Below are 26,622 nucleotides of genomic sequence, written 5' to 3' on the forward strand. Positions count from 1 at the left end.
ACACAAAAAGCATTGGAATTTATTAGAAAGTTAGAAAAAGAATGGAACTTATCTATAGTCTAGGTAGTGACCGCAACCCATGTAATTTTCTTAAAAGGACAATACAATAATTTTGAACTATGAAAATCAAGTAATTTGGGGAACGTTATCCAACGAGGTCCAATATGCCGACAATGCCATTCTCCAGCTATCATGATTACGACATTATGAGTTCCCGAATCTGAGAATTGTCGTAACTCATTAGGGGTATTATCGTCATTCCGTTAAAATGACGCCACCTCAGGCTCTAACAATATCTGCTGATCTACGACTGTAACTGTCTGTCCTTGAAGCTGACGAGTTGTTATGACCATTCCCCAATTTTTCTTCTCTTCCTTCAGCGGATCAATGAATCGCCCGAAGAAGAATTTCCGAACCTCCTAGGGTTTTTGCTCGTGTTTCTTTTGATTTTCAGGATTTGAATTTGTGAGCAATGGAGGATCAAGCCTCTTCTGGGGGGTACAAGCTCTTCGACGAGCTGGAACTGCAGGAGTTTCAGGACAAATTCGTGATAAAATCTGCGAAATCTCCCACTCAAGGCTTTTCTATCGATCGTCGTGATGGAAATATTGAGCTCGACATCAGTGAGGAATTTTGGTTGATTTATTTATTTATTTTTCCTCAATAATTTAGTCATCGATGCTTTATATTCGGAGCTCCGTTTAGCGCGGAATTTCCGAGTTTTGCGGTTGAGCTCGGCATCATTATTGAGGTTTTTCAGATAAATCAGAATTTCGTTATTTAGTTTTTTTCAGATAAATTAGCATCTCGTTATATATATATATATATATATGAAAAAAAATGTGGTTATTTTGCAGTCTGTTCTTCTTTGTTAATATACAATTTTAATTACCCGTGATCACTATTTTGTATCGACGCATTGATAATGTAAGTACTATATGTGAATTAATGGAAAAGTGACGCTATGTAAGCAAAAAACGTTATGCATAACTTTTCAAATTAATTGTCTTGTTAACTAAAAGAACTTCATAATCATTTTTTTTTGTATGTAAAGCATTGTCTTAATTGGAAAAATTTCAATTTTGGTTTAGAAATTGGAGAAAGACGCGTAAGGAATGTTTCCTGTAGGATTTGGAACCAACCAATTATGTTCAGAATTTAATGCACATTCTCCTTTGTTGCTGTGTCATTTAGATGCTCTGCTTGAACATTATGCATAATTCTTAATTTATGAGGATCTAAGTCCATGTTATTGATTGTTGTAGGTGATACTTCTTCTGTGAGTCCTTCAAAAGTCTCTACAGTTTATGGGATTGCTGGAACAATTAGATTGCTTGCAGGTATTTGCTTAACACATATTAACATTACATATGAGTGAATGCACAGTGGCGAATCTAGGATCTAGTGAGGTGGGGTGCAACACTAAACCTCAGTAAAAATTTATATCATTGATTGTCTATACTTTTTTTCATTTTATTTCCAACTTGATGGGTAAATTAAATTATTATTTTGGCACATGCATTATAGTCATAATTTTTTTTTATTAAATATACAAATGATTCTGCGTACTAAATAGTCTTATATATTTTATAACACTAGTTTTTCATTTTTTTTTTCTTATTTGGTGACACTCTATCTTTGTGAAATTGTTAATTAACCACCTAAAGTTAAAAAACAGAAATATAAATAGAAGTCATCGTATCACCAAAAGAAAAAAAAAAGAGAAGGAAGAAGAATATATGTACTATATACACAAAAATGTATGTATATATACAATAAAAAATAAAATAAATATATATTCATTAAAGGAGAAATTACAAGAAAATGTAGAACAAGCAAATTATCAAGATACAGCTCCATAAATGTTAGAGACAATTTATAAAACTCAATCTTTAAAGAGAAAAGGGAAAGGTAAATTTTATATTAAAAAATATTTTGACTAAGTGTGGGTTTTTACATTCTTTAGTTTAATTAATTGCAAAACCATTATAGTGCGTTTTTGAAGAATTGATTCAAATGAATCATTTTTAGAAGTTTGGAGAAGGATTTAAGTTTTAGTATTTAGTAGGGGCATAATCGATTCATAACGGTTTGGTTATGGGCCAAACCGAAAACCAATTTGAACTTTGCGGTTTTTAATCTTGGTGAACCGAAACAGAAAATGAACCAAACTTATTATCCCTTGGAGAACCGAACATTAAGTGATTTGGTTCCGATTTTTTTGATTTTTAACCAATTTTTTTTTTATGTTCAACAATTGTTTTTCACAAGGGTTTAATCGAACCTTAATCTCGCCTAAACTCCATCACTAAAAAACCAAAGCACACCAATGACACAAATGACTGCAAAATAGAATGAGACAAATGACTGCAAAATAAAATGACACCAATGATACAAATGCTATCAGTCGAACACACCATTTGTTTTCGGTTTTCTAAAATTGAAACCGAATATTCTCATTTTCTAAAGCCGAAACCGAAACCAAATACCAAAATACTGAACCACTTGCGATTTCGGTCCGGTTTTTGATTTTTTGATAATTTTTGTACACCCCTAGTATTTAGTGCAAGAGAAAAAGAAGAATATTTTAAAATTTGCAGGAAACTGTATGAAGGCTGGCCTTGGATCAACGGCAAAGTTGCTCCTTTTGTGGCTGATTGGTCCCGGGTCCAAAGAAACAGCTCTTGCATAAAAGAAATGGTAAGACTGCTTACACTGTGATGACCCTCCCCTTACCCTCATAAAGCGGGGAGTCTTATGGGCTGGGGTTGCCTCTTTTTTTTTTTTGCAAGAAATTTAATAATGTTCTTATATTATGTTAGTACATCATAATTTGTTCCCTAACCTTTAGAGTGACACATCATGAAATATCTTAAATATTTAGAATAGGATATAGAGGGATTTTGATAGGTTGATATATAAATTTCTCCCATTGGGCTGCATAATCTCTCTGTAAGCATCTAAATGAACCTTTAAAAAATTATAAAGGAGCAATAATATAATATTAATGACAAATTTTGAAAAGCTTTGGCAGCTATCATTTTTGGTTCATAAAACATTATAAATTGTAAAAATGAGATGAAACCTGAAATTTCTCTGCCACAGCCCCATCAATGATGGTAGTTGTATGTATATAGCACAGTGCTTTCTAATTCTGTTGGGGCAGGGTCTTAAAAGGACTAAGCTATCAACTGGCATGCTATGAATATGATGGAAAATGGTGGGGAAACTTTTGATATGAATGTTTTTAAATGTGTTTTCTTTGCACATCCTTTTTGAGTTTGGTGCAGGAATATATGTTGTTGTAATAACTTCTCGGAAAGAAGTTGGAAGTTATCTTGGTTTCCCTGTTTTCCGGGTGATGTCTATGAAGTTCTTGTCTTGCAATGAAGCATTGAAGGTTTCAACTTCACAGGAGGTAGGATCTTATTTCTTATGTCCTATACAATCTAGATGTTTATTTGGGCGTTCCCTTAAAATGGTTAAAAGTTCAGTTGTTGCCTAAATCCTAGTTAAATTGTTGTGCAGAAACGAGATGAGGCTTACTTTATGACTCTGTTGAAAACAGTGGAATCCACTCCAGGGCTGTACTATTCATATGAAACAGATATAACATTGAAGTAAGTTCTTTTTTATGATTATTTTGTCATCCTTTAGTTGTACATTGTTTGGGATTTATTTCTTGTTATACTTGGCTATACACGAGCTAAAATTTATGTTTTCAAGATGCATTTGATTATGTGTATCAGCCTACAGAGAAGATTAAAGTTGGCAGAAGGGTGGGCAAATAAACCAAATTGGAAGCAGGTTTGTTAGCATATTGCATTTCTTGGAATAAATTTTATCTTCAAGAAAGCCCTATATGTTGTGTTTAATGAGAAGTTTTATATGGATGGTAATGTGTCCGTTATACTTTCACCAGTAAATCTCTTTGCAGTTTGGGCCAAGCAATGAATACATACTTCCGTCCAATTTTTTCTTAGTTGCACTACCTCAGGTGGTAGTTAGACATGGCCACCCCAGCTGATTGATTACAATTTCAAACTTTTGAAGGTTCCACTTCCAATAAAATTTCAATATTAAAATGAAATCTATGTGATATCCCACATCTTTTGTTTGGAGAAATTGAAAATATGAAAATTTGTAGCTCGTTGAATAACTTCAGGGTTCCTTGTGAGAAATTACCACCTTTTCCTGGCAAGAATTAGTGTTGATTGGGAACACGGGGGAGTTTTGTGCTTTATATTTGAAGGAAGGGAGTCGACGCTTTCTCAAATTTCCACATTCATTACATCCACTCGTTTTTATTTATTGTTTCCCATGCATGAAGAAGAATAGATATGCTCTTCAACAAGCCATCCTGATGCCTCTGTGGATGAACCAAAATGCCCCTCCCACACCGGGGAGAAGAAGAAGAATGATATGATTGATGGTCTGGGGACATTTGGATTTTGGAGTGTCTACTAACACTGGACGGTGTATTGTGGAGCACCCAATGTCTCTCCTTCTCCCTTAGTGTGAGGGAGAATGAGTAACAGACTGGCAAGATGTCAAGTGTTTGCTCACAAGTTACAACTGACAATTTATTATTCCTCTGTTTTATAGCTGTAAAATACAGTTCAATTTTTTTTTTTTAACAAGACATTATCTGTAGTTGGACTTATTGCTGAACACTTTGAGGTTCTGATTTTCATTCCTATATCAGGCTGATCCCCGATTCGTTTGGAACAAAAATCTCTTGGAGGAGCTTATTGAGCACAAGGTAAGATGATGTTCTGTTTAGATTGTGACATTGTTCAGTTAATGCTTTTAAAGTACTTTTCTTTCTTGCATGAAAAATGTCTCAAAAGTGAGAAAGTACTTCAAAATGGTGAACAATCATTTGTTGACTGCCTGACTATGACCATTGACTATTTTTCTTGTTGCAGCTTGATGAGTTCATCATTCCTATATTACAAGGGAATATCCTGAAACTTTTCATTCATTGTGCTTTCTGTTTCCTCCCTCTCTCTCTCTCTCTGCACACCGGCACACACACACATGCAAAAACCAACACCGAGAGAGAGAGAGAGAGAGAGAGAGAGAGAGAGAGAGAGAGAGAGAGAGAGAGAGAGAGAGAGAGAGAGAGAGAGAGAGAGAGAGATTATATCTGAACCCAATATATGTGTTTTATTTAACTGCACCTTAAGCTTTCACTCTGAAAGGCTCAATCTTAAAGGATCACCTGCCTTAATTACATTGATCTCGAGGAGATGTACACGCCGTTTAGGTAAGAAGAAACAAGGATGGGTGCTTCAAGTTTCTATTTATAAAACTATGTGCTAAATATTTCGATATACATGGTTTTCATATGTAATATGTTGACTTTAGGGACAAGAATGTGGAGAAGAGGAGCAAACCTTGAAGGGGACACTGCTAATTTTATTGAAACTGAGCAATTGCTGGAGTGTGAAGGCTTCAGGTCCTCATTTTTGCAGGTATTTCTGTCATATGAAATTTGTCTTTAAATTATGATTTCATGCTTTAAGATATTTATATCTGAGAGCAAATATTGGGGTGAATTCATTTCTAGTGTTCACTTTTACACAATAAAAAATCATTTTCCTGAAAAAATAACCCTAAAATTGCAATTGTTGAGGATAAATTTTTCTTAACATTGTGTACATCTGAGAAAAAGTCAATTGTAAAGGCCAAATGTCGCCTACAGAGTTGGAAATACTTATTCCTCATACATTTTTCTTTTAGCAACGTCCAATCTGGATTCTCAAAAAAGAAAGAAAAGATAAAGTCTGACCTGAAGTAGTTTATAGAGCTGATGAAGGTAAAACGCCATCTGTGAGGACTGCTCGAAATAATCCTGTTACTATTCTTGGGAAATGTGCTTTACACTCAGGACACTGTTGGCATATCTATAGTTATCTTACAAGAATACAAGGTGATACTTCTACGTTAGAATCTTGGATGCTTCTTAAACAAAACCTTTCACTCCAATCATGACAAGATCTTGCCTGTGTCATGATAGAACCTCCTTCCCGTCATTTTAAACTTCAAAAGACTTTTGCTTGGCCATAGGCCTAGGCGTATTATCTTCAATTAGAGATGAAGCTGCAATATAATCTTAATTTCCTAGACTGCTTATATAATTGTGTTAGTATATATATCAGAATTAGACCATTTTTTTTTTATAAATATATACATACATACATATATATATATATATATATATATATATATTAGATGTTAGTTTGTTTCTTATGTTTCTTACATATGTTTGCTGATGTTATGTATAATTCACAAAGGTGCTTTGTAGGACCTTCTAACCTCATCTCCCTGCTTCCCTGTGCCTGCTCCCACTTTGTCTAATGGGCATATTAATGATGAAAACATTTTTTCTTCTTCTAATCATATTAAGGATTCTTGGTATCTTTTGAAAGTTTTCGCAATAATTATTTGAATTTTATGTTTCTTTATTGTCAGTTAATTAGTTTAACATCATTTTCAGTTGAAAAATCCGTTCCATCATGAAAATCAGGAACATAGAATGTTTTACCTGCCAAAATTACTGTTTGAGCAAAAATGCAATTTTGTGGAAATTTTATCAACAAATTGTACTTTTGTGCAAATTCACTTGACCATTATCATATTCATGCACTACAATTCTTAATAAGAAAGAAAGAAACAAACAAAAAAAAAAAAAAGGAGCAGTGTGTTTCGGGGTCTGGGGATGTACTCAGCCTTCCCTAGTGCTTGGAGAGGCTGTTCCTGTGGTTCGAACTGTTTGGCATACTGTAACACCCTTACCATCAGCTTTGTTAGCAACTGTGCAACCTAGCACCCTGCATACCTCATAATACTAAATTTCTTTTTTTCAAAGCTTAACAAATATTTTCTTATCTGTTTTCAGATTCGAGGTTCAATTCCACTTCTTTGGAAACAGATCGTTGATTTGAGCTATAAACCACGCCTTGAAATAATTAACCATGAGGAAACAGTATGCGTCTTCTGCAAGATGCTCTTATATTTGGGTTGTATAATGGTCATGATTTGGTGACAATCTTTTTATGATTCTCTGTCTGGTCCTCTGCCCCCAGCCAAAGGTTGTGGAGCGCCATTTCCTCGATCTTCAACAAAGATATGGAGATACTGTTGCAGTTGATTTAACTGATAAAGTAAGGGGTTTTTTTTTTTTTTTTGGTTCCCTGCTTTCATGTGGTATACAAACCCAGCCTACAAAAATATTTTCTTTGTGTGTGTGGTGCTGGCGGGCATGTATGTGTGTATGAAACCCATTTGGCATACATATTTGTTTGTTAAGTACATGATATCGTGTGGCAGTTTATAAATATTAAGAAATCCTTTATGAATCCCTGAATTTCACATCAAGTTTGGGCTGTTTACCACTTACATTGTCCATGTAGTTTTGACTACTCTACTGATATATATTTTGGGATTTCAAGTAGGTTTTTCTGAATATAACTTTTCTATTATAGGAATGCATAAAAGTTACTGAATGTTATCTTTCCTTTTGTTTTTGAATTGTAGCATGGTGATGAAGGTCAGCTAAGTTTGGCATTTGCTGCAGAAATGCAAAAGCTGCCAAATGTGAGGTGACTTCTGTTCACTTCTTGATATGCATTGACAAACAAATGAAAAGATTGCATAAAAAAAGTTACTCATGTTCACTGTGATTTGCACTTTTATTTTATTTTATTGTGAACTTGTATGATTATGTCAATTTTAAAATTGCTGAATATTTATATAATTGTATATGGTTTGCGGATCCTCTGGTATTATATCAGCAGTTTCTTCTAACCCCTGTTTCTTTTTTTGCACTTATGAGAACTAAAAACTGAAATTGTTCTACAAGGAGTATACTTGGGATTTGTGACACCAAAATAGGAAGGTTTAGTTTCTTAATAAAAGGGATACATCATCATCCCTTTTGCCTTAAATGCCAAATTTGGTAATGGGATGGATTGGCAGATGCATGCTTGTACTAGCAGATTCTGGATTGGTTTATTTCTCTGACAAAAGAAGTGAGTATCTAGAATTTCTGTAAGCATAATTGAAGACATATATGATGGAATAGCCATTGGAATGATACATTCGCAGGAGGAATAGGAATATTTTGTATCATGGTGGGTTTACATAAAATCTAGTAGTAGTAGTAGTTATGGTGTATGCTAGATATTGCACCTGTTGATGAGGCTAGAACTAGAACTTTGAGAGAAAGTCTAGACTCTGGAGAGTTTTGGATAACTTGGACTACAACACGGTACAAAAGAAGGTTTGTGGAAGGTGCTTTGTAGGAATTTTGCCTCTATCTGGAGAGGCTAATTCCCCCAATATCTACACCAATGCCCTGATCAATGAGCAATTGCAATGATTTGAAGTCTGACCTTTGGACTAAAATGGAGCATATGCAAGGACATGCTGGTATAGTTGGCATTAATGGTCAATAGGTACCTAAAATGCATGACATTAATTTAGGATCTATCATCAAGTAGAAAGGGTGAAATGTTCCTCAAGGAGTAAAGGCAGGATGATTAAAATACAGAAGTGTTTCTGGACTTTATGTAATCATAGAGAAGCTATTAAGCTGAAATGAACATTTCATAAGAACCATAACAAGTGGCCAAATGGGTTATCAGTTGTAAAATTTTACATTTTATACGATGGTGATTTGGTAAGTCTTTGATGATACTTAACTCCCATTATTATGTTAAGTGGTGTTCATTTAATTTTATAACTTGCTCTCTTATGAATTGATGATTTTATTTGCTGGCCTTCATGTTTGATATGAGTGACTTATCTTGAGGAAATGAGTGTCCAAGATATTATGATAATTTGCTTGCTCTGATCATTTGTTCAAATTTGATTGCAGATATATTTCATTTGACTTTCATCAATGCTGTGGAAACTCAAACTTTGATAATATTCAACTTCTATACGATCAAATTTCGGAGGACTTTAACAAGCATGGGTAATCTAAATAACTGGAATATGATTTTAAAAGTTTCACAAATAAAATATCAACAGTGCAAGAATGTTGTATTTCCATAATTCTGTATTTAATCAATGCTGTTCCAGCTGAGCAGATATTTCCTCGTAGATGCAGAGGGGGAAATACTAGAGGAACAAAGAGGAATCATCAGATCTAATTGTGTTGATTGCCTTGACCGAACAAATGTTACTCAGGTCTGCACACTGTTCAAATTCTTTATTCCAAAGAAAAAAAAAAAAAAAAAACTAACAAACAAGAGATGAGGCCTTGGAATGTTAAAACCAAATGGGGGTCAGCTCTCTTTCCTAGAACTTTGATTAAGAGGATTGGTGTGACCTTTTTGCTGTTACTACACCATGATTATACCCATGTTTGATGTTTCCAGCTGGGTGTTCTCCTAATGTGCTTTTTCCTTTTTTGCTTTATTGGGAGGCCCATTGGAACTGGGTACATAATGGAGGCAACCTATCCCTTAATCCTAAATCCCTCACCACCTTTTGGGTTTGAACCCAAGGCCTCCAAGATGGATGTCTTATGCTCAACATATTGGCTGTCCATAGAGGACCTAGTTTTGTGCTTTGAAGTCAGTTATACTGCAATTAAAATTTTTATTTATTTTTTAACGTTCTGTTTTCAGAGTTATCTAGCTCAAAAATCATTAAATTCACAGTTGTGGAGGATTGGACTACTCTCTCCGACTGAATGCATTTCATCGTTTGTTGAAGATTATGAAATTTTCAAGATCTGTATGTAATTTAGTATAATTATTGTGTATGTTCTGTTGCTAAATTTGATTTGCCTACTTAAATATGTTTCTGCTCAGTTCTAAAGTTTGTCACTCATGCTAGTGTGGGCTGAGCAAGGCGATGAGATAAGCCTTGAATATTCTGGGACGCATGCATTGAAAGGGGACCTAGTCAGGTAAATTTCATTAAACACTCAAGACTTTAATTAACTGTACCACTGTTTAGTTTTGTATGTGTGTCTTTGAATAAGTATATTTGATTCCTTTTGTAATTCACATTTTGGATTTGTAATACTGCAGATATGGGAAGCAGACCATAGCAGGACTAATTAAAGATGGAATGAGTGCAATATCAAGATATTATTTAAATAATTTTCAAGATGGAGTCCGGCAGGCATGAATTCTATCAATGCTTATATCCCTTAAATAGCTTCTGTTTTATTGAAAGATCGCCAATGCTATTCAATTTGTGGTTAGATTTGCTTATGGGTGCATTTTATGGATTTCCAGGATGCAATGGATCTTATTAGTGGCCACTATATGGTCAACAGAAGCAGTCCTTCTCCATTCCAGCTAAATGGATTTGAATCGCTATCTGTAAGCAATGTTATGCTGCATTTGGGAGCATATATTTCAGACTTTGGATTTGGATTTGGGTGGATTTAAACAAATTTCAACACAATTTTATATTACATTTTATTCAAATCCAATACAAATCCAAATTCAAGACCTCTCTAAACATAGGGTAGTCTATTTTATACTTTACTGGTATTTAAATATCCACCTCCTCTGAGACTTCCATTATTAACGACCATGAGTTATCCTAGAAACTAGAAAGCAGATAATCACACTGAATCTATTGTTCAATACCATTTTCAGAAGAATGAAAAATATTAAAAATATCTTCTTTGAGCTGATATGATCAAACCAATTACATTTATTTCGCTGCATTGGTACTCGCAGTTTTTATTTTTTTTTCTTTTTTCCTGTCATGAAAAACATTTTGATAAATTGAATTATTAGATTTATTTGGGTGGGCATTTGTGGGATCTCCCTATGCTAATAAAGCTGAATGTTCTTGTTGGTTCTACCTTGCTTTGAATTTGATAGTCCCCTCAGAAGGACTTGGAAGTGTTTACTTGAATCTGTTGGATATAAACTGAAAACTAAATTTTCTCCACCCAGTGCCCTTTAAAATTATCAATGCTGAATTTTTCAGCTTGTTGGACAGTCTCTACAGATATGTACTCTGGCCTTTGCTTAACCAGGCAAATTTTACAGACGTTAGTCTTAGATAATTATGTGGGTAAATTGTTTCCTTTTCCCATTCCTAATAATATTGTTGTGCATATAAAAACTTGCAGTACCTCCCAGTGGCATCGGCTTTGCTAATTGGAGGTTGGACTGTGACATCCTTGACAGTCAACCAAGGTATCAGGACTATCAATTTTATGCAGTATTACATTTCCTTTCCTACTTCATGCCCAGCCACAGCCAGAAGCTCAAAATCTCAATTGTTTATTTTGCAGTGGGGCGAAATGCACATCATTTTGTATCTTCTGTACTCTGGGCTGGTGTGACTGCTGGAGTGATGGCAGCAGTCAAGGCCAATGGAAGGCAATTCTGTTCAAGGCCTCGCTTATGTGGGCTTTTGTAAGAACAATTCTACTTGCTTTAAGTAGAGCTGTAGCTTTGCCAAGAAGATTGTACAACATGAATTTAAGTTAAAACCTTGGCACAAGCCATGAGGCATTAAGGTGTAAATTTTTTGAGAATTTTATTTTTAGATAAAAATGTGTGAATAAATTATATGTATATTTATAAAAATAAAGAAAAATAATAAAATTACAAATAAAATGTAAATAAAGTCAAATATAATTTGTAAACTACTGATTTAAATTTGTTTAAGTAAATCGTGTCAAGAGATAGTTATAACATTATAAAATGTCAAACTACTTTCAAGATTTAAGGTGTCACTACCAATTGTTATAGAATACTTTAGATTCAAGAGTTTTAGGAATCGATTCATATTATGTCATCCCTTTTGTATATACATGTAGTTCAAATTTTCTTTCAAATGTAACTTGAGATTCGCATACTCAAAATGTGCAATCCCCAATTATAAAGGTACATAAGACATGTCTTTTGTACAAATGCGTAGGCTTTAGTGCATAATGCATTAGCATTTTTGGAATTTCATACTTTAGATTGAGCCTTGAGGGGTTTTAGGCATGCCTCATTTTGAGGCAAGCGACAAGCCTCCACAATGAATCTTAAAAGGACATCTAGGGCCTACCAAGAGGCTTCTTTTTGGTGGGGAGGTATAGGTCACAGTGGCACTTGTAATGGACATTTGTGTGCAACACTGCACTTGAATTTTCTTATAGACATGTTTATCTTGTGAGATCAAGGTTTCTTGAAGAGGAAGAAGATTAACAAAAAATAAGACAACAAAAAACCAATAGCTGAATGAGTTTTCCAATGAACTAGCTCCTCTACTATAAGATGATGAGGTGATCTTTTTTGTTTACTTGTTATTCTTGGTTCGAGTAAAAAGGTTATAAAACAATTATTGAAGGTTCACCGAGGTTCTCAACTTAGAGCTAACGTCCCTCGACCATTAAAATTGTTTTAGAAGGGCCCAAATGATTAGGTTGGTTAATGATGAGGTGTGTTGTGGTGGTCAATTGAGAGTTAAGATGTTTCTCTTGCATCACTTATTCTAATTGGGTCGAGGTGGTTAGCTTGTTGGTCGACGTGGATCAAAATGCTCCTTTCTCCTACTAATGTGGCCATCAAGGTTGTGCTTGAGTTAACTTTCTTTTGTCTAGAGGATATGCCGTCGATTGATGCTCCCCACTCCTTCAAGCCTCATTTGGTTGTACCAATGTAATTCATCAACTAATACTCATCTATTTATTAATAGTACATGGCATTAATTATTTTTAAACATGTATATGTAAGGTCATTTTAAATATTTGAATACTATATTTAGTTAATTTAATACCAATCACACGACAACCAAACATTATTAGTTTACCACATAATAAGCCTTGATTTGACAACACTTTTACTCTGCATTGTCAATCATCAAGGCTGACTTTTTGAAGTTATTGTTATCTAAATTTAAAATTAAAATTTTTATTATTATTATTTAATTTTTACAGCCAATTGTGTTTACACGCGCACTCTCTCTCTCTCTCTCTCTCTCTCTCTCTCTCTCTCTCTCTCTCTCTCATACACACACACACACACACATGTTTGTCTATTTATACATGTTGCAAATATTTGATAAATATTATATTTTGTATTTTTATGTTAGATAATAAAATATTCTCTTTATTATTATTATTTTTTCTTTTTTTTTCTTCCATTAGAGGCCAATAAAAACTAGGCACACAAGGGAAGTCAGCTCATCTCCCATCTTTTCCACCCTTTTCCAAGATTAGAACTTCAGACCAGCACAAAAGTTCCAAGTTCTAATTGTTGGAACGTCCCTTATAAGTTGGACTACAAACAAAGTTGTTCTGATCTTTGCCATGCTCAAGCTTGTTTGTTAAAATTTTAACCAAGCTTAAACTCAAGCCGAGCTTAGACCGAGCTTTTAATGTACTTTACTCAAGTTTGTTTATTATGTAAATGAATGTGATCACAAGTCCTTACCTAGCCAAGCTACTAGAAGTTTGCTAACAATTTGGTTCCTTTGGAACCTCTCATTTTGAGAGACAAAAAGTTGTTTTAGGCAAAAAGGTGAAAAATAGCTTTTACTAATACTTATAGTATTTTTTTACCCCGCCAAGCTAGCCTATTGGCCTTGAATTAGGCATACACTAAATTAAAGTTTTGGAGTTTGAACTAAATAATTTAAAGTATGCACAAATAGTCCCTACTTTTATGCTAACTATAGTCTATCAACCCTAATTTGACCTTATTAAACTAGCTCATAATGATTATAATTCAAGCTTGTTAACGAACCCAAACGGAGCCTATAATTAAGTTGTTGACAAGCCGTGATAAGTAGTGTTCATTCATGTTTAGGCTCGATTCGTTTATCAAACAAGTCAAAAAATTGGGCTTGGTAATCATTCATTTATAAAATGAAAGAGCTTGTACAAACACTTATCGAACCAAGCTTCTAAGTCGCTCATAAGTGGCTTGGTTTGCTTGTAGCCCTACTTATAAGTAGATTATATCAAAATATTCTTACACTTGCAATTGGCCTCACAAGGCTTAGAATCTTATTTTGATGATAACAAAGTAAAAGAACTTAACATATTTGGTTAAGTGATGATTCAGGACTTAAGTGTTCAAGAACAAGTGCTTGACAAAGTCTGTTAAAAGCTCAAACTTAATGTTACAAGATCTTATGAAGCTAAAGACTATTGAAACTTAAAACTAAGTATGAAGGAAGTCAAAGCAAATATGTGAAGACACTGAGAGCAAAGCAAATACATGAAGACTTAGCACTCAGAAAGTTATAGTCTTTTAAGAAGTCTCATGTAAATACTTCAAAAGATTTCAATATGGATGCATGAAACTCTTAGGTTAATTACTTGGACCTAGATACCTTTTAAAATACTTGGAAAATATTTTTGTGAGGTCAAAAGTTATTTCAAAAAGATTAAAATTATTTTTGGAAAGAAAAGCACCAAAGTAGGATTCTCCAAATTCTCTCATTTTTCCTATATTTGCATTGATGTGCAATTTTATCTATCAATGGTTTCCTATCTTCAAAATGTTCAACATGAAAGTTGTAGGATTTTTTCTAAACTTTCTTTTGATACCACGATCGTCTTATTTGGAGCTTTATAGTGAAAGTTATATCCAAAAAACTGAAGGGTGGTTGAAGCTGACAACAGGACAAGCGACTGAACTTTTATGAGCTTTTTAAGAAAGCAAACAAAATCGAGTTAGGCGACCGACCTCTTAGGATTAGGCGACTAACCTTGTACCGTGTTTAAAAAATATGCTGAATTAAAAGATTAGGTGACTGACCTTGATAGTTCAGTCGACTGACCTTCAGGTTTTAAGTTTTAAAAAAAAGCGTTGGAAACTTTCCAAATTTGATTTCTTGAGCTCTAGACTTTGAGAAAACTTGGGAAATACTTCAAGAAACTTGAGCAACATGAAAAATTACTTTTTAACTCTATAAATAAATGTTGATTTCAAGAATTAAACAACAACTAGCAAGCACATACAAATTGAAAATTCAGAATACTATTGCTGAAATTCTGCAAAACGTATTGCTGTGCTAATGTTAACAAAGCCAAGGTTTTTATGATCTATTTACGTTGAGAATTTCAATTCTAAATCAGAAATCTAGTAACAATCATCTAAGATTCTTCTTTATATATTGATTTTGATTGAAGTATATTGTGATATTCACTTGTACTAATATGCTCTTGTTGAGAGTGTTACTTGTACACAAGGCTCTTGTTTCTCTTGTTGTTTTTGACGGTTTAGGGGATTGAATCATTGGATTATTAAAAGGGAATTCTCGCTAGAGAGGCGAACTCCACCTTTGAGGAAGAGATGTTGTAACTTTGGCCTAATAAAGAAAGTTGGAATTCTCACAGCGGTTGTTTGGGGCAAGGACGTAGGCCTTGGGATGAACCTTGTAAAAATCCGGTGTCTCTCTCTCTCTTCCCTACTCTCTTTAATTTTCTGCATATATAAATTGCATGGATGCTTACTTAATTGCGGAAAATTAATTTGTTAATGGGAATTGCAGAAACCTTAATTAGAGGGAGTACGTTGATTAATAAATATCAAAATCATTAACTTATTGATTAGTTACATACTTAAATTCAAGTAACTTATTTAATATCAAAGTTTGAATTTTGGAAGCTTGCTGAAATTTCTATTTTGTTTCATATTGTGATTTCAAGCTTACCTTGTTGATTGAATTGACATATTTAGAAGCTAAATTGAGTTCTGATTTAGAATATCACAGCTGAAAGGAATTTTGCCAAAGTTGCAAGCTTTATAAAATAAAATCTTTAGAAATTGTATTTGGCATTATTATCATTCACAAGTTCAAAGTTAATATTTTAAATATTGAAGTGACTGAAATATAACTGATACATATCTTGTGAAACTAAATATCTTAATAAAGTTACATTGCTAGAAAACTAAGATCAATTCTAGAGAATTATGTCTTGATATATTTCATTGAAATTTGATTTTTTTAACACTCAACTAATATAAATCTTTTAAAGAAACACTTCAGATTGAATCATTGAAATCATTACATTGAAGGAAAATTGTTGTTTGTATAAGATCAAATATTCTGATATTATATTCTGATTTTGAAAAATATTTATCTATTATTGGAATTTGACAAATTGATATTGTTTATCCATACGAGATTAAATTTAATTGAGACATTATCTATTCATACAAAGGATAGCTGGTTGTACTTGTAAAGTTGTTGATAAATTTAATTGTACTGTTAATTGGAGAGTGTGATTGTAATTAACTTAATCTGAAAAGGGTTATACTAGACTAAAGTTTCCAAAGAAATTTTAAAATTCCAATTCACCCCCCTCTTGAGAGTACACCTTACTTCTCAATTAGTATGAGAGAGCGGTTGTAGTAAATCTTAAACTAGGAGCTACATAAAGATTCCTATGACACACTTAGGTGTATCTCCCTTTTCCGAAGGCCAATCTTCCTCTAGATCTCCTATCTTTTGCGGTGTAAATTACACTTTCTAGAAACAATGAATGAGAATCTATTTGCAAACCATGGATTGGAAAATCTTTGAAAGTAATCACACATGGTGACCTCATCCCTACTAAAATCTAGACAACAAAGATGTACGTAAGGAAGAAAAATAGATGACTGATAATGACCTAAAAATGTTGCAAATAAACTCTAGTGTAATAAATGCACTATATTGTGCTCTTGATGTAAACAAATTCAATAGGATCATGACATGTAAATCAGCTAAAAAAATATGGGATAAACTTGAAGTAACCTATGAAGGTACTATTGGTGTAAGAGATAATAGAATCGGTATGCTCACTAGCGAGTATGAAGCTTTTAGGATGAATCCTGATGAGACCATTACTAGTATGTACACTAGTTTGCTCACATAATAAACTCCCTCAATGCCTTAAGGAAAAATTACTCTACATATGAAATAATTCGAAAAATCCTTGGAGGACTTCCACCAATTTGGGAACCTATGGCCATTGCAATATTTGAAAGAAGAAATTTGAAAAATACCTCCCCAGATGAATTAATAAGTTTTCTCCTCACATATGAGATGACAACAAACGAAAGAAGTGGAAAGTCTAAAATCAAGCAATCCATTGCATTTTAGGCCTCAAATGAAAGCTTTAGTGATGAAGATGAAGAGGTAATGGATGTAAATGATGTAGTGCTCATAACCAAGAGACTTGCAAAAATCCTTAGAAAGAAGAATAAATTAACTGGAAAATTCAGGGACTCAAAATCAGATGAAGGTGAAACCAATAAAAAGGAAACAAGGAATGAACCTCTTACATGCTATAATTGCAAGAAAGTAGGCCACATAAAACTAGATTGTCCACAACTTAAGAAGGATTCTAAGAGGAAAAAGAAAAAGGCAATGAAGGCCACTACATGGGATAATATAAATTTCAGTAGCTCAAAATGTGAATCAAGTGACCAAGAGATTGAAAATGGTTGTCTTATGGCATGGGATGATGATGAAGTACAAAGCACTTCGGCTAAATCATTTAATGAATCATATTCATCTTATGAATCCAATAATGAGAGTATGTCATCTTATGAAGAACTACAAAGTGAACTATTCATGGTTCATATGATTCTAGTTAATATAACTAAATGATACACTTCATTGAAAAATAAGAATGAAGCTGTAATGAAAGAATTAGAATAAAAAAATCTTGCTGAGAGAGAAAATGATTTAAAAATCAAAAGATTAGAAAGTAAGAATGAAAAGGTGATGAAAGAATTAGAAGATTTAAGATCCCAATCTTCTATGGAAATTGAGAAAGATCTGTATATATCTAAACTAAAAAGAAAAATCAACAAAATGTCTCAAGGTCTAGTAATGCTGCAAATAAAGGGTAAAAATATACAAGACTTGGAAATCTGTGATTTTAGGAGAAAAATTGAGGATAAAGCCAAAATCATCTACAATTTTACTAGAGGAAAAGAAAATCTTGATAAAATGATTAGAATACAGAGAATGTCTTTGGATAAAGAAGGCATAGGATTCAATGGAGTTGAGAACACAAGGAAAAGAACCTCTAAATGGGGTACTTTGCAAAAGCCTCCAAAGACTATGCTAGCACCTCTTCAAATTCTTACACTCACACCACATGCTTCTTATGTAAAAAGAAAGGACACATAAATTTTGAATGTCCATTAAAAAACAAAAGGGTGTGAAAACTAAACATGTTTATAGAGTAAAAAAAAACATCTCTTGTTAAACCATTAAGGCCCAAGAAAGTATAGGTACCAAGATGAAAACTTAGTTCACAAACCAAGGACTTCATAAATCCTAGGAATAGTCATTCCCTTTTTAGAAATTAAGAAAGCTAAATCTATACTAAAATAAAAAGGGATGCCTCTATAGACTATAGGATTTAAGGTAGCCAATTCAAACATAAGAAGAGATCCAGTATGTTGTGTTAGTAGATAGTGCTTAACAAATATGTCTACTATATTAGAGACCATGAGAATATATATAATGCATAAACTGAAAGTCTATCTTGACTATGCATATCATGGTAAATAATTCACTATATCAGCTATAGATAAAGTAATGAGATAATATAACCCAGAAAATTCATCTCTCATGGACAAAAGTAGATGACCTTAGTTGAATTGTCAAAAATAATCCATGAATACTTAAGGATCAAATTTTTAAGAGCACAACATATGTTGTTACTTGCACATACTTGAGATCCAATTAAAAGAGATTTAGTAAAGTGATCAAACACTGAAAGAATTTCAAAGTGAAAATTTGTAGTTCAGCTGGTTCAGTATTTAATAAGTCAATATGATATTCATCTTTAAGTGCAAGAAAAATGAAATTGATTTTTCAAGAAGAAAACTACTCTAAGTAGTCTTATGAAATTATTAAGTTGGATATTTAAAAGCCTTTACTCCACGATCATATCAGAAGCTGCTACTTAGAAAATCTGAAGAGCTCACAAATACCAAGAAGAAAATTCTCCTTGTTCAATATATGGAAAGCCACTTAATCAAAATTAATACAAGGATATTGAACGAGTTGAAATGGACAATATTAAAGATGAGTTTCTGAGCTTATTTATAACTATTATATTGAAACAAATAAATACAAGAATGGCATTGTTGGCTACAATCAAGAAAGCTTGGATCGTACAAGGTGTAACTTAGAAAGTATTGAGATTTGGAAAGCCATATGAATTTTGGTAGTCATATGCAAAAGAATTATCTGAAATCAAAAGAAAGAAAATCTGAAGCAAATTGAACTTATTTCATAAGAATTTTGAATAAGGAATAAGGATAAGTGTTTGAAGAAAGCATGTAAGTCAAAAACATTGAAGTACAGTCAACTGAAATGTTACCCTTAGTTAACTGGTTGCTTTTTGACTTGCTAAAATTTCCTGGTTCAGTAAAGTCAGGCGACTGACTCTCTGAGGCCTAATCAACTAAAGCTTTATTGTTTGGAGAAAAATTTGAATAAATAAAATGTAAGGCGACTGCCCCTCGATCTTAGTCGACTCATTGATAGCAGTTTTTATACTAAACTATGCACCTGATATTTTCTGCTCGTTTAATGTTTCTCATGCTATTTTGGATTCTTTATTATCATCTTAAGCATGATGAATAATCATTTATCTATTTTATGTTGATTGTATATGCTTATTGATGACCTTCTCCTTTTGATTGATGCAATGTAATAAGGAAGAGATGTGTTGCACGAAAACATAAAAACTAAGCATGGATATTTAATTCATACCATCTGACATATGACTCTGAGCATGAATCTTTGAAATATGACTAAAGCATGCAAGCATGAGCATGAGTATACAATCTAATGTAACTGCAGATGCATGAATATTTTCTGAAACCAAACACTAGGTTGGGTTGAAATGTTTGACATTACTATTTTTTTTTGCTAAACTATTATATTTGTTTTCTCTTGACCATATTAGTTCACATGCTAATGTTGGATTAAGTTATATCTTTTTTGGCATGCTGAATAATGGATGACCATGTTTTGATTGAAATATATGCTGGCTTATGGACCTTGTTATTATAATCTAAATGTGAAATTTTTTTTGGTCCTTCGTACTTTTGCATAATATTTCTTTCGGTTTATCCTTTTGTTGATATAAAAAGGGGGAGAAAATTTAGAAAATCTGAATATGAGAAAATTGAGCATGAGCATGACATAATAAATTTAAAAACATGATTGATAATGATGATTGGTAATGATGACTAATAATGATGATAGATTCACATAATATTTACACTCATACTATACATGGATACAAAATTTATCTTTCAAGAATGACATTATGAATTTATTGAATATGAAATACATTTCATTCAGGAGGAGTTAGACTTGTTAAGTAATGATATCATGATTACTGAAAATTATTGAAAATTCTAATATACAATCTTTTGTATTTTCTTATGCTACTTTGAGACTTATTGTCTATCTTTTTATGCATTATGAACGCAAAGTTTCTATTTTGTGCTTTCACTGGATCTATACTTTTGCTTATGGTTGCTTAGTGCCTTGGTATTTATATATTTTTCTCGATATCTTACTCTTTTTGATTGATGTCAAAAAGGCGGAGAATTTTTGGGCAAAAATTGAGCATGACACTGCATACCTAAGTATGTATATTGACTCAACTATGAAATGAAATATATGAGCATGAGGTGATATTCAACTATGAAATGAAATATATAAGCATGATGTGATATTGAGCTATTCTTAATATATGAACATGATATTGAAATGATTGTGATATTGCAAATATTATTAAGTTGATGCTTATTGTAAGGGGGAGCCTTATTAAGGCTGACTCATTTTTCCTCCTTATTTGTCATCGTCAAAAAGGGGGAGATTGTTGGGCTCACAAGGCATAGAATCTTGTTTTGATGATAACAAAGTAAAGAAACTTAACATATTTGATTAAATGATGATTTAAGACTTAAGTGTTCAAGAACAAATGCTTGACAAAGTTTGTTAAAAGCTCGAACTTAATGCTACAAGATCTTATGAAGCTAAAGACTATTGAAGCTTAAAAGTCAAGTATGAAGGAAGTCAAAGCAAATAAGTGAAGAAACTGAGAGCAAAGCAAATACATGAAGACTTAGCGCTTAAAAAGTTATGGTCTTTTAAGAAGTCTCATGTAAATGCTTCATACGATTTCAATATGGATGCTTGAAGCTCTTATGTAGAGACCCGAAAAAATAATAGCAATTAAATAATAATAAGGAAAAGGGAGTTAAATGGGAGAAAAGAAATTCAAAAGAAGGGAAAAATCAAGGTTTGTCAACAAACCCCTAGATTTCGTCGACGAACTTACTTGTATGGTTCGTGGACGAGTGCCTGAGTTTTGTTCGCGAAGAGATACTGAGAGGGGAATTTGAGACCTTAATGGTTTGTTGACGATCTTGCTACCTTCGTCAATGAAATCCCTTCTTGGGTTCGTCGACGAGGCCATATGTCTCATCGACGAAACCACGTGGCCAACCATCTATATATATATATATATATATATATGTGAAAATCAGTTTTTGGCGAGAGAAAAATAGTCCCTCTCTTATTATCTCTCTAAAATTCAGCTTGGACACCTTCTCTCTACGATCCTCGCTTCATTAAAGCTTGGTTTGACGATCAAGAACTGTCACAAGGTTCGTGGGGAGATTCTCTGCAAAATTCCCGGAGCAGATTGTTGGTTTGGAGTTCTTAAGCACCATCTCAAAATCAGGGTAAGTGGATTATTTTAAGGTTTTCATGATTATTAGGTATTTTTGGACCCAGTATTTGTGTTAGAAAAAAATATACTGAAGTTTGAATTGAATAAACTGGGGTTGATATGAAATACAAGGTTTGGTGCGAACACTACAGGCATGGGTTGAGGATTCCTGCGGGTGTTTCCTCAAGAGCTTAGCTAAAGTTGATAAATAGTTAATGGTTTAGAATTTCATGGATAAAATGAGATATGAGAGCCTGGGGAAAATGTGAGTATAGTTATTATTTAGAGTTCGGGTTGTTTGAGTTAGGAAATATACATCATTTTAGGATTATGAGCTTGGTACTCTGTGGGCATAAGGATAGAGTTAGAGTCAAGTCTCCCATTCAGTTAGGTAAGGGAAATATTGATAGTTATGGTGCAACCCCAAGAAGGTGGGGGGGGGGGGGGTGAATTGGGTATTTAAAAATTTGTTACCTAGGTCTACAGATTTTAACAATAATGTAATTTAGCCTAGGGTCAGTCTATGCAATCATCAAACAAATATACACGTGCAATAAATTTAAATTGCGGAAATGTAAAGAACACACACGACATGTTATCGGGGTTCGGCCAACTATGCCTACGTCCCCACCTTGGCCACACCAGCACAAGGATTACCACTAAAATGCTTTCTTAACTAGGTGGAGCGACACCTATACAACCAGGTCAATTCAAGGGACTGATCTCAACCGACACACCTTAATAGGATGGCGCACCTAACTTTCCTAACCGGGTCTAAGTTAATCCGGGACTATTCCACAGGGTTAGTCTCCCTCTTCAGGCCCGTGCCTGGAATACAACCAATGTGTATAAATTGTTTGTACACGTAAATGCTCTTCAACACAAGCAAATGTGTGCACCAATATAGTTCAGTCAATAATGCAAGCACGAATGATATGTAAATATGCTCAGTGCTCTAATGTGTGCTAAACACTTAATCACGTATATATTTTCAGTCCAGATCTAGAGTGTATATCTAAGTAAGATTTTAAACACACTATTTGAATATCACAAAATCAGTTCAGGATTTCAAATATGCTAAGAAAGATAAATCAAATAAACTCAATAGGATATTTCAATGTATAAAGCATAATGGAGTTGTTTGAAAGACTAGCTTTTGTAAATGATTTTTGCACACAAAATCTAGGTTTAGGTAACTTGCAACAATGATGCAAGAACCAAAACCTTTAAAGTTTTTTCCACACTAGATTTATCAAATGAAATTGGTGGAAGAACTTTAGGCTATACTCTCAAGTAAAATCAATTAATCAATATATCAAGAGAGAGTATATACTAGAGAGATTTAAGCACAATAGCCTTATAGAGATATTCACAATGCTTAGAGAAGGAGAATGAGGAGTATGTGAGTATTTGTAAGAAATATTTGGCTAATATAGGGTTTCTAGGGTTTTGAGAGTAGAGAGAATTTTTGCCCTAATCAAGTTTGCTAATCCTTGCTAATTAAGATAAATGAACTGATATATATAGGCAAGGAGGATTTTTTGACCATTGGGGACACAATGGGTATAATTAGAATTGTCTAAAAGACCATTAAGAAAATTAACCCAGTTTACCCCATTTAAATAATCGCTAAAAATTATTTTAACCCCCAAGGTTTGGGTGCCCAGCCTGAGGTTCGGGTGCCTGAATAGATACAGTCAAAAATTCAACTTTAAGAGGTTCGGGTGCCTGAAGCTGAGTTCAGTTAACCGAACTAGGTAGTTCGGTCGCCCGAGCCTCTATTTGAACGTAAACAGATGGTCGCCCGAGTAGTTGAAAAGTGCTCCGAGGAGCATTCGAGTGCTCGAGGAAGATACGTTCAAAAGAGGTTCGGGTGCCCGAACACAGAGTCAAGAAGTTGACCAGTTCGGTTGCTCGAGCCATTTTACACAGTCTAGGTAAGGTCGCTCGAACCCTCTCAACCTTTTCAATTTAAGTCCATATTTAGCCAATTTTTAATTTCCCTGATAATATATGTGATATGGGGACTATTTTGTGCATTTGTGTAGGGACCTAGGGCCTCTCTATCCTACCGGAGAAATCCAATGTCGATTGACCAAAGGGTGATCCCTAAAGTCTATGTAGGTACCTAAAGTCCAACTATGGTCGTTTTGAGCATACCTACCTACCATGCATGATGCAAATTATTACAAGCCATACACGAGCACAGTTCATAATAAATTACATCCCATAATGAAGAAAAAATCAAATGAATACAAAATACAACACATATATCTTCATTCTTCGGCACGAACACCTCACGCCATCATGATGTCTTTTAGTCCTAAAGTGCACACAAGATGAACCTACATGCAATTCTCTATACAATCTTCAGTACCAAGAGTATTTGTCATAATCAAAACTGGGTGTGACCAATGAGGTCAACAATCTCCCCTTTTTCGATGATGACAAATATCCTATACAAAAGTGGGTTCGGCCAAGAAAAGCTCCCCCGACTTTATGCATAAAGGTGATTAAAGTAATGAGTAATAAGAGATGTAAGTTTAATTAAGCATAGTATTACCCACTTTTGCCTCTTCTCCCCCTTTTGGCAACAGCAAAAAGGGTTAAACAATAAAGTGCGAAGGCAAAGCACATCAATTAGATACAAGAAGTACATTGGGAAGATTAAAAATTTCGGCAGCATGCCGTTTGAAAGTAGATTATTCCCAATAATTCTGTACCTAAGTGACTCGTTTGGAGTTATAGTGAATAGTATATAGCATATTTTAATCAATTAACCCAAATAGAATATGCATCAAGGAAGTATAAGTAGCATGTAGCACATTAACAATTTTAATGTTTAATACTCCCCTAATGGATGATTATGCAAGGATGAAGATTAATTTTTCATTTGGTTTTCACTCATCCTTTCAAAAAATATTTTAAAGTTAATTTTATCATAATCATCTTTGGTTTCCAAAACAAACATGTATGCCCCTACGTGTGAGTCTAATACCAATCGTTATAACTACGTGATAGAGAAGATACTAATTGTTAAAACAATACCATTAGTTATAAAGACATATTGTTAGTTTTGAAATGAACATGATATCAAATATAAATTTACCAAGATGTGCACATTAATACCAATTGATATTATATTTTCCAAAAGATATAGTGGTGAATGCAGGATATATGTATTTATATATTTATTTTCTCGAGCCTAATGATTTTGAAGGACTTCCCCTCGGAATATGCATTTTCTTTATAAATCAACTTGAGCAAAATTCACAAATTTTCTTTGAAACGCACTCAAGTTTTAAGGAGTTTAACATTAAGAAAATGATATTAAGTTAAGTGCAAAGGTTTCAAAAATTTGGCAGCATTTTATTTAAAGATGTAAATAATCCATAAGAATCTGCCAGTATTCTAAATAAATACACACAACCAGCCCCAAGGAGTTTAATCAAATAACGCAAATGAGACAAGCGTAAGAATTTAGATTTTATATGTAGATCATATTTGCAAAGCACATCATCTCATTTATTTTGGGTAAATGTCTACAGAAAATTCGGCAGCATGCCGGCTATAAAGAGGACATTTCCCAAAATTAACCTGCACAAAAACGGTTCTCAAATAGGCAGTATTTCAAGAGTAAGGCATCCGAGAAACTATAGACTACCAGCAGCAATTCTTAACAACTGCATTCGCCATGCAGGAGGCATTCTATACTAAGCATGCATTTTAACATAGTAATCATTTAAACACAAACACATGCAAACCAAAGTACTGCATATATATATATATATATATATATATATATATATATATATCATAATCAAATAGCAGAGTCACCATATCATAGCATCTGTGTGTGTGTGTGGTGAATGTGAAAGTCAAATATGAACAGATGTATAAGCTGTTTTAAGTATAGGTATAGACCCAATAAAAGAAATGTATCTGAATAACATAGATGATAAAATACGAAGCTGTAGAATGACAGACTAGATCCTCATGAAGCACTCCTAGGTTTCTCCGTCATCATGATAATCATCTCCCTCTTCCCCACTCAGCTCCATCTGGTCGTCCTTACCGATATCCTCATAATTCATCTCTCGCAGTCACTCACCAAGGATGTGGAAGTTAGCTTGCACCTCAAACCGAAAATCAGTGAACTCGCTATAAAAGGAGTCAAGTCTAGCCTGAGAAGAAGATGCCTGCTCAGTTATGGAGACTCGGAACTCCTGAAACAAAGTGGAGAGATCAGTGATGGCTGCCATGATCTTAGCGGTAGATGGTACATGGGCCAGCTCCTGCGGGACCTCCTGAGCTCCCAGCCCTCTTTTATGTGCAATAGGTAACCACATGTTGCTAGTCAGCTCGTATCCCATCAATTTTAAGGTGGTGGAGTTGAAAACGTCAGATGGTCGTACTTTATTGATGGTGGCAAGTGGTGACCTATTCAGTCTCTCCCTAACAAATATCCTAGATAAAATCCCAACGTAGGGTAAAATGATCCTCTTTCCATCAGTTTTGAAAAACATCCACCATATGATCAATCTAGGTAGGTCTAGCTTCTTCCTAGTGAAGAGGCACCACATGACAAAGCAGTCCAAGTAGGACACATGATCCCTCGATCCTGACTTGGGCAAAATGTTATAGGAGATTAGGTGGTGTACCACCTTTGCCTCTAAAGTCAATGATCTGTAGCTGGGGGTATGGGTTAAATTAGCTACTGGACGTGCCATTACCAAGTTAACAAAGGTACTTACAGTGAAGTCATGCTCGGCTATCCACGTGGAGGAAGAATCGGGGTAGATGAAGTCGCCACGCTGGATATCAAACGTCTCCACCAGGTATGCATCATCGAAGTGGATATCTATCTCCAGCACACTGGTGTAGTAGCCCTGGCCATCCTAGGCAAGGTTGGCATAGAAGAGCTGAATGAG

The 26,622-nt window shown here is 34.0% G+C and overlaps 1 protein-coding gene across 3 annotated transcripts; it reads left to right on the plus strand.

The window, feature by feature from the left end:
• Window positions 1–318: 318 nt before the first annotated feature.
• On the plus strand, window positions 319–11,543 carry LOC131168627 (phosphoinositide phosphatase SAC8). 3 transcript variants are annotated; one of them, XM_058128212.1, is made up of 20 exons: window positions 319–623; window positions 1,266–1,340; window positions 3,291–3,418; window positions 3,529–3,620; window positions 3,750–3,807; window positions 4,706–4,762; window positions 4,929–4,961; window positions 5,188–5,269; window positions 5,371–5,477; window positions 6,905–6,991; window positions 7,092–7,169; window positions 7,543–7,607; window positions 8,885–8,983; window positions 9,099–9,198; window positions 9,642–9,750; window positions 9,853–9,925; window positions 10,050–10,143; window positions 10,260–10,346; window positions 11,114–11,180; window positions 11,279–11,543. In XM_058128212.1, exons 1-20 carry the CDS (start codon window positions 473–475, stop codon window positions 11,404–11,406), a joined length of 1,770 nt encoding a protein of 589 aa, XP_057984195.1. In that variant the 5' UTR covers window positions 319–472; the 3' UTR covers window positions 11,407–11,543. The 3 variants fall into 3 exon arrangements, with proteins under 3 accessions (XP_057984195.1, XP_057984196.1, XP_057984197.1); XM_058128213.1 differs by lacking the exons at window positions 9,853–9,925; window positions 10,050–10,143; window positions 10,260–10,346; window positions 11,114–11,180; window positions 11,279–11,543 and having other exon boundaries at window positions 339–623; window positions 9,113–9,198; XM_058128214.1 differs by lacking the exons at window positions 9,642–9,750; window positions 9,853–9,925; window positions 10,050–10,143; ... (1 more) ...; window positions 11,114–11,180; window positions 11,279–11,543 and having other exon boundaries at window positions 339–623; window positions 9,091–9,194.
• The last annotated feature ends 15,079 nt before the right edge of the window (window positions 11,544–26,622 follow it).

Source organism: Malania oleifera, chromosome 11, assembly GCF_029873635.1.
Source record: "Malania oleifera isolate guangnan ecotype guangnan chromosome 11, ASM2987363v1, whole genome shotgun sequence".
In the NCBI taxonomy this organism is placed as follows: Eukaryota; Viridiplantae; Streptophyta; class Magnoliopsida; order Santalales; family Ximeniaceae; genus Malania; species Malania oleifera.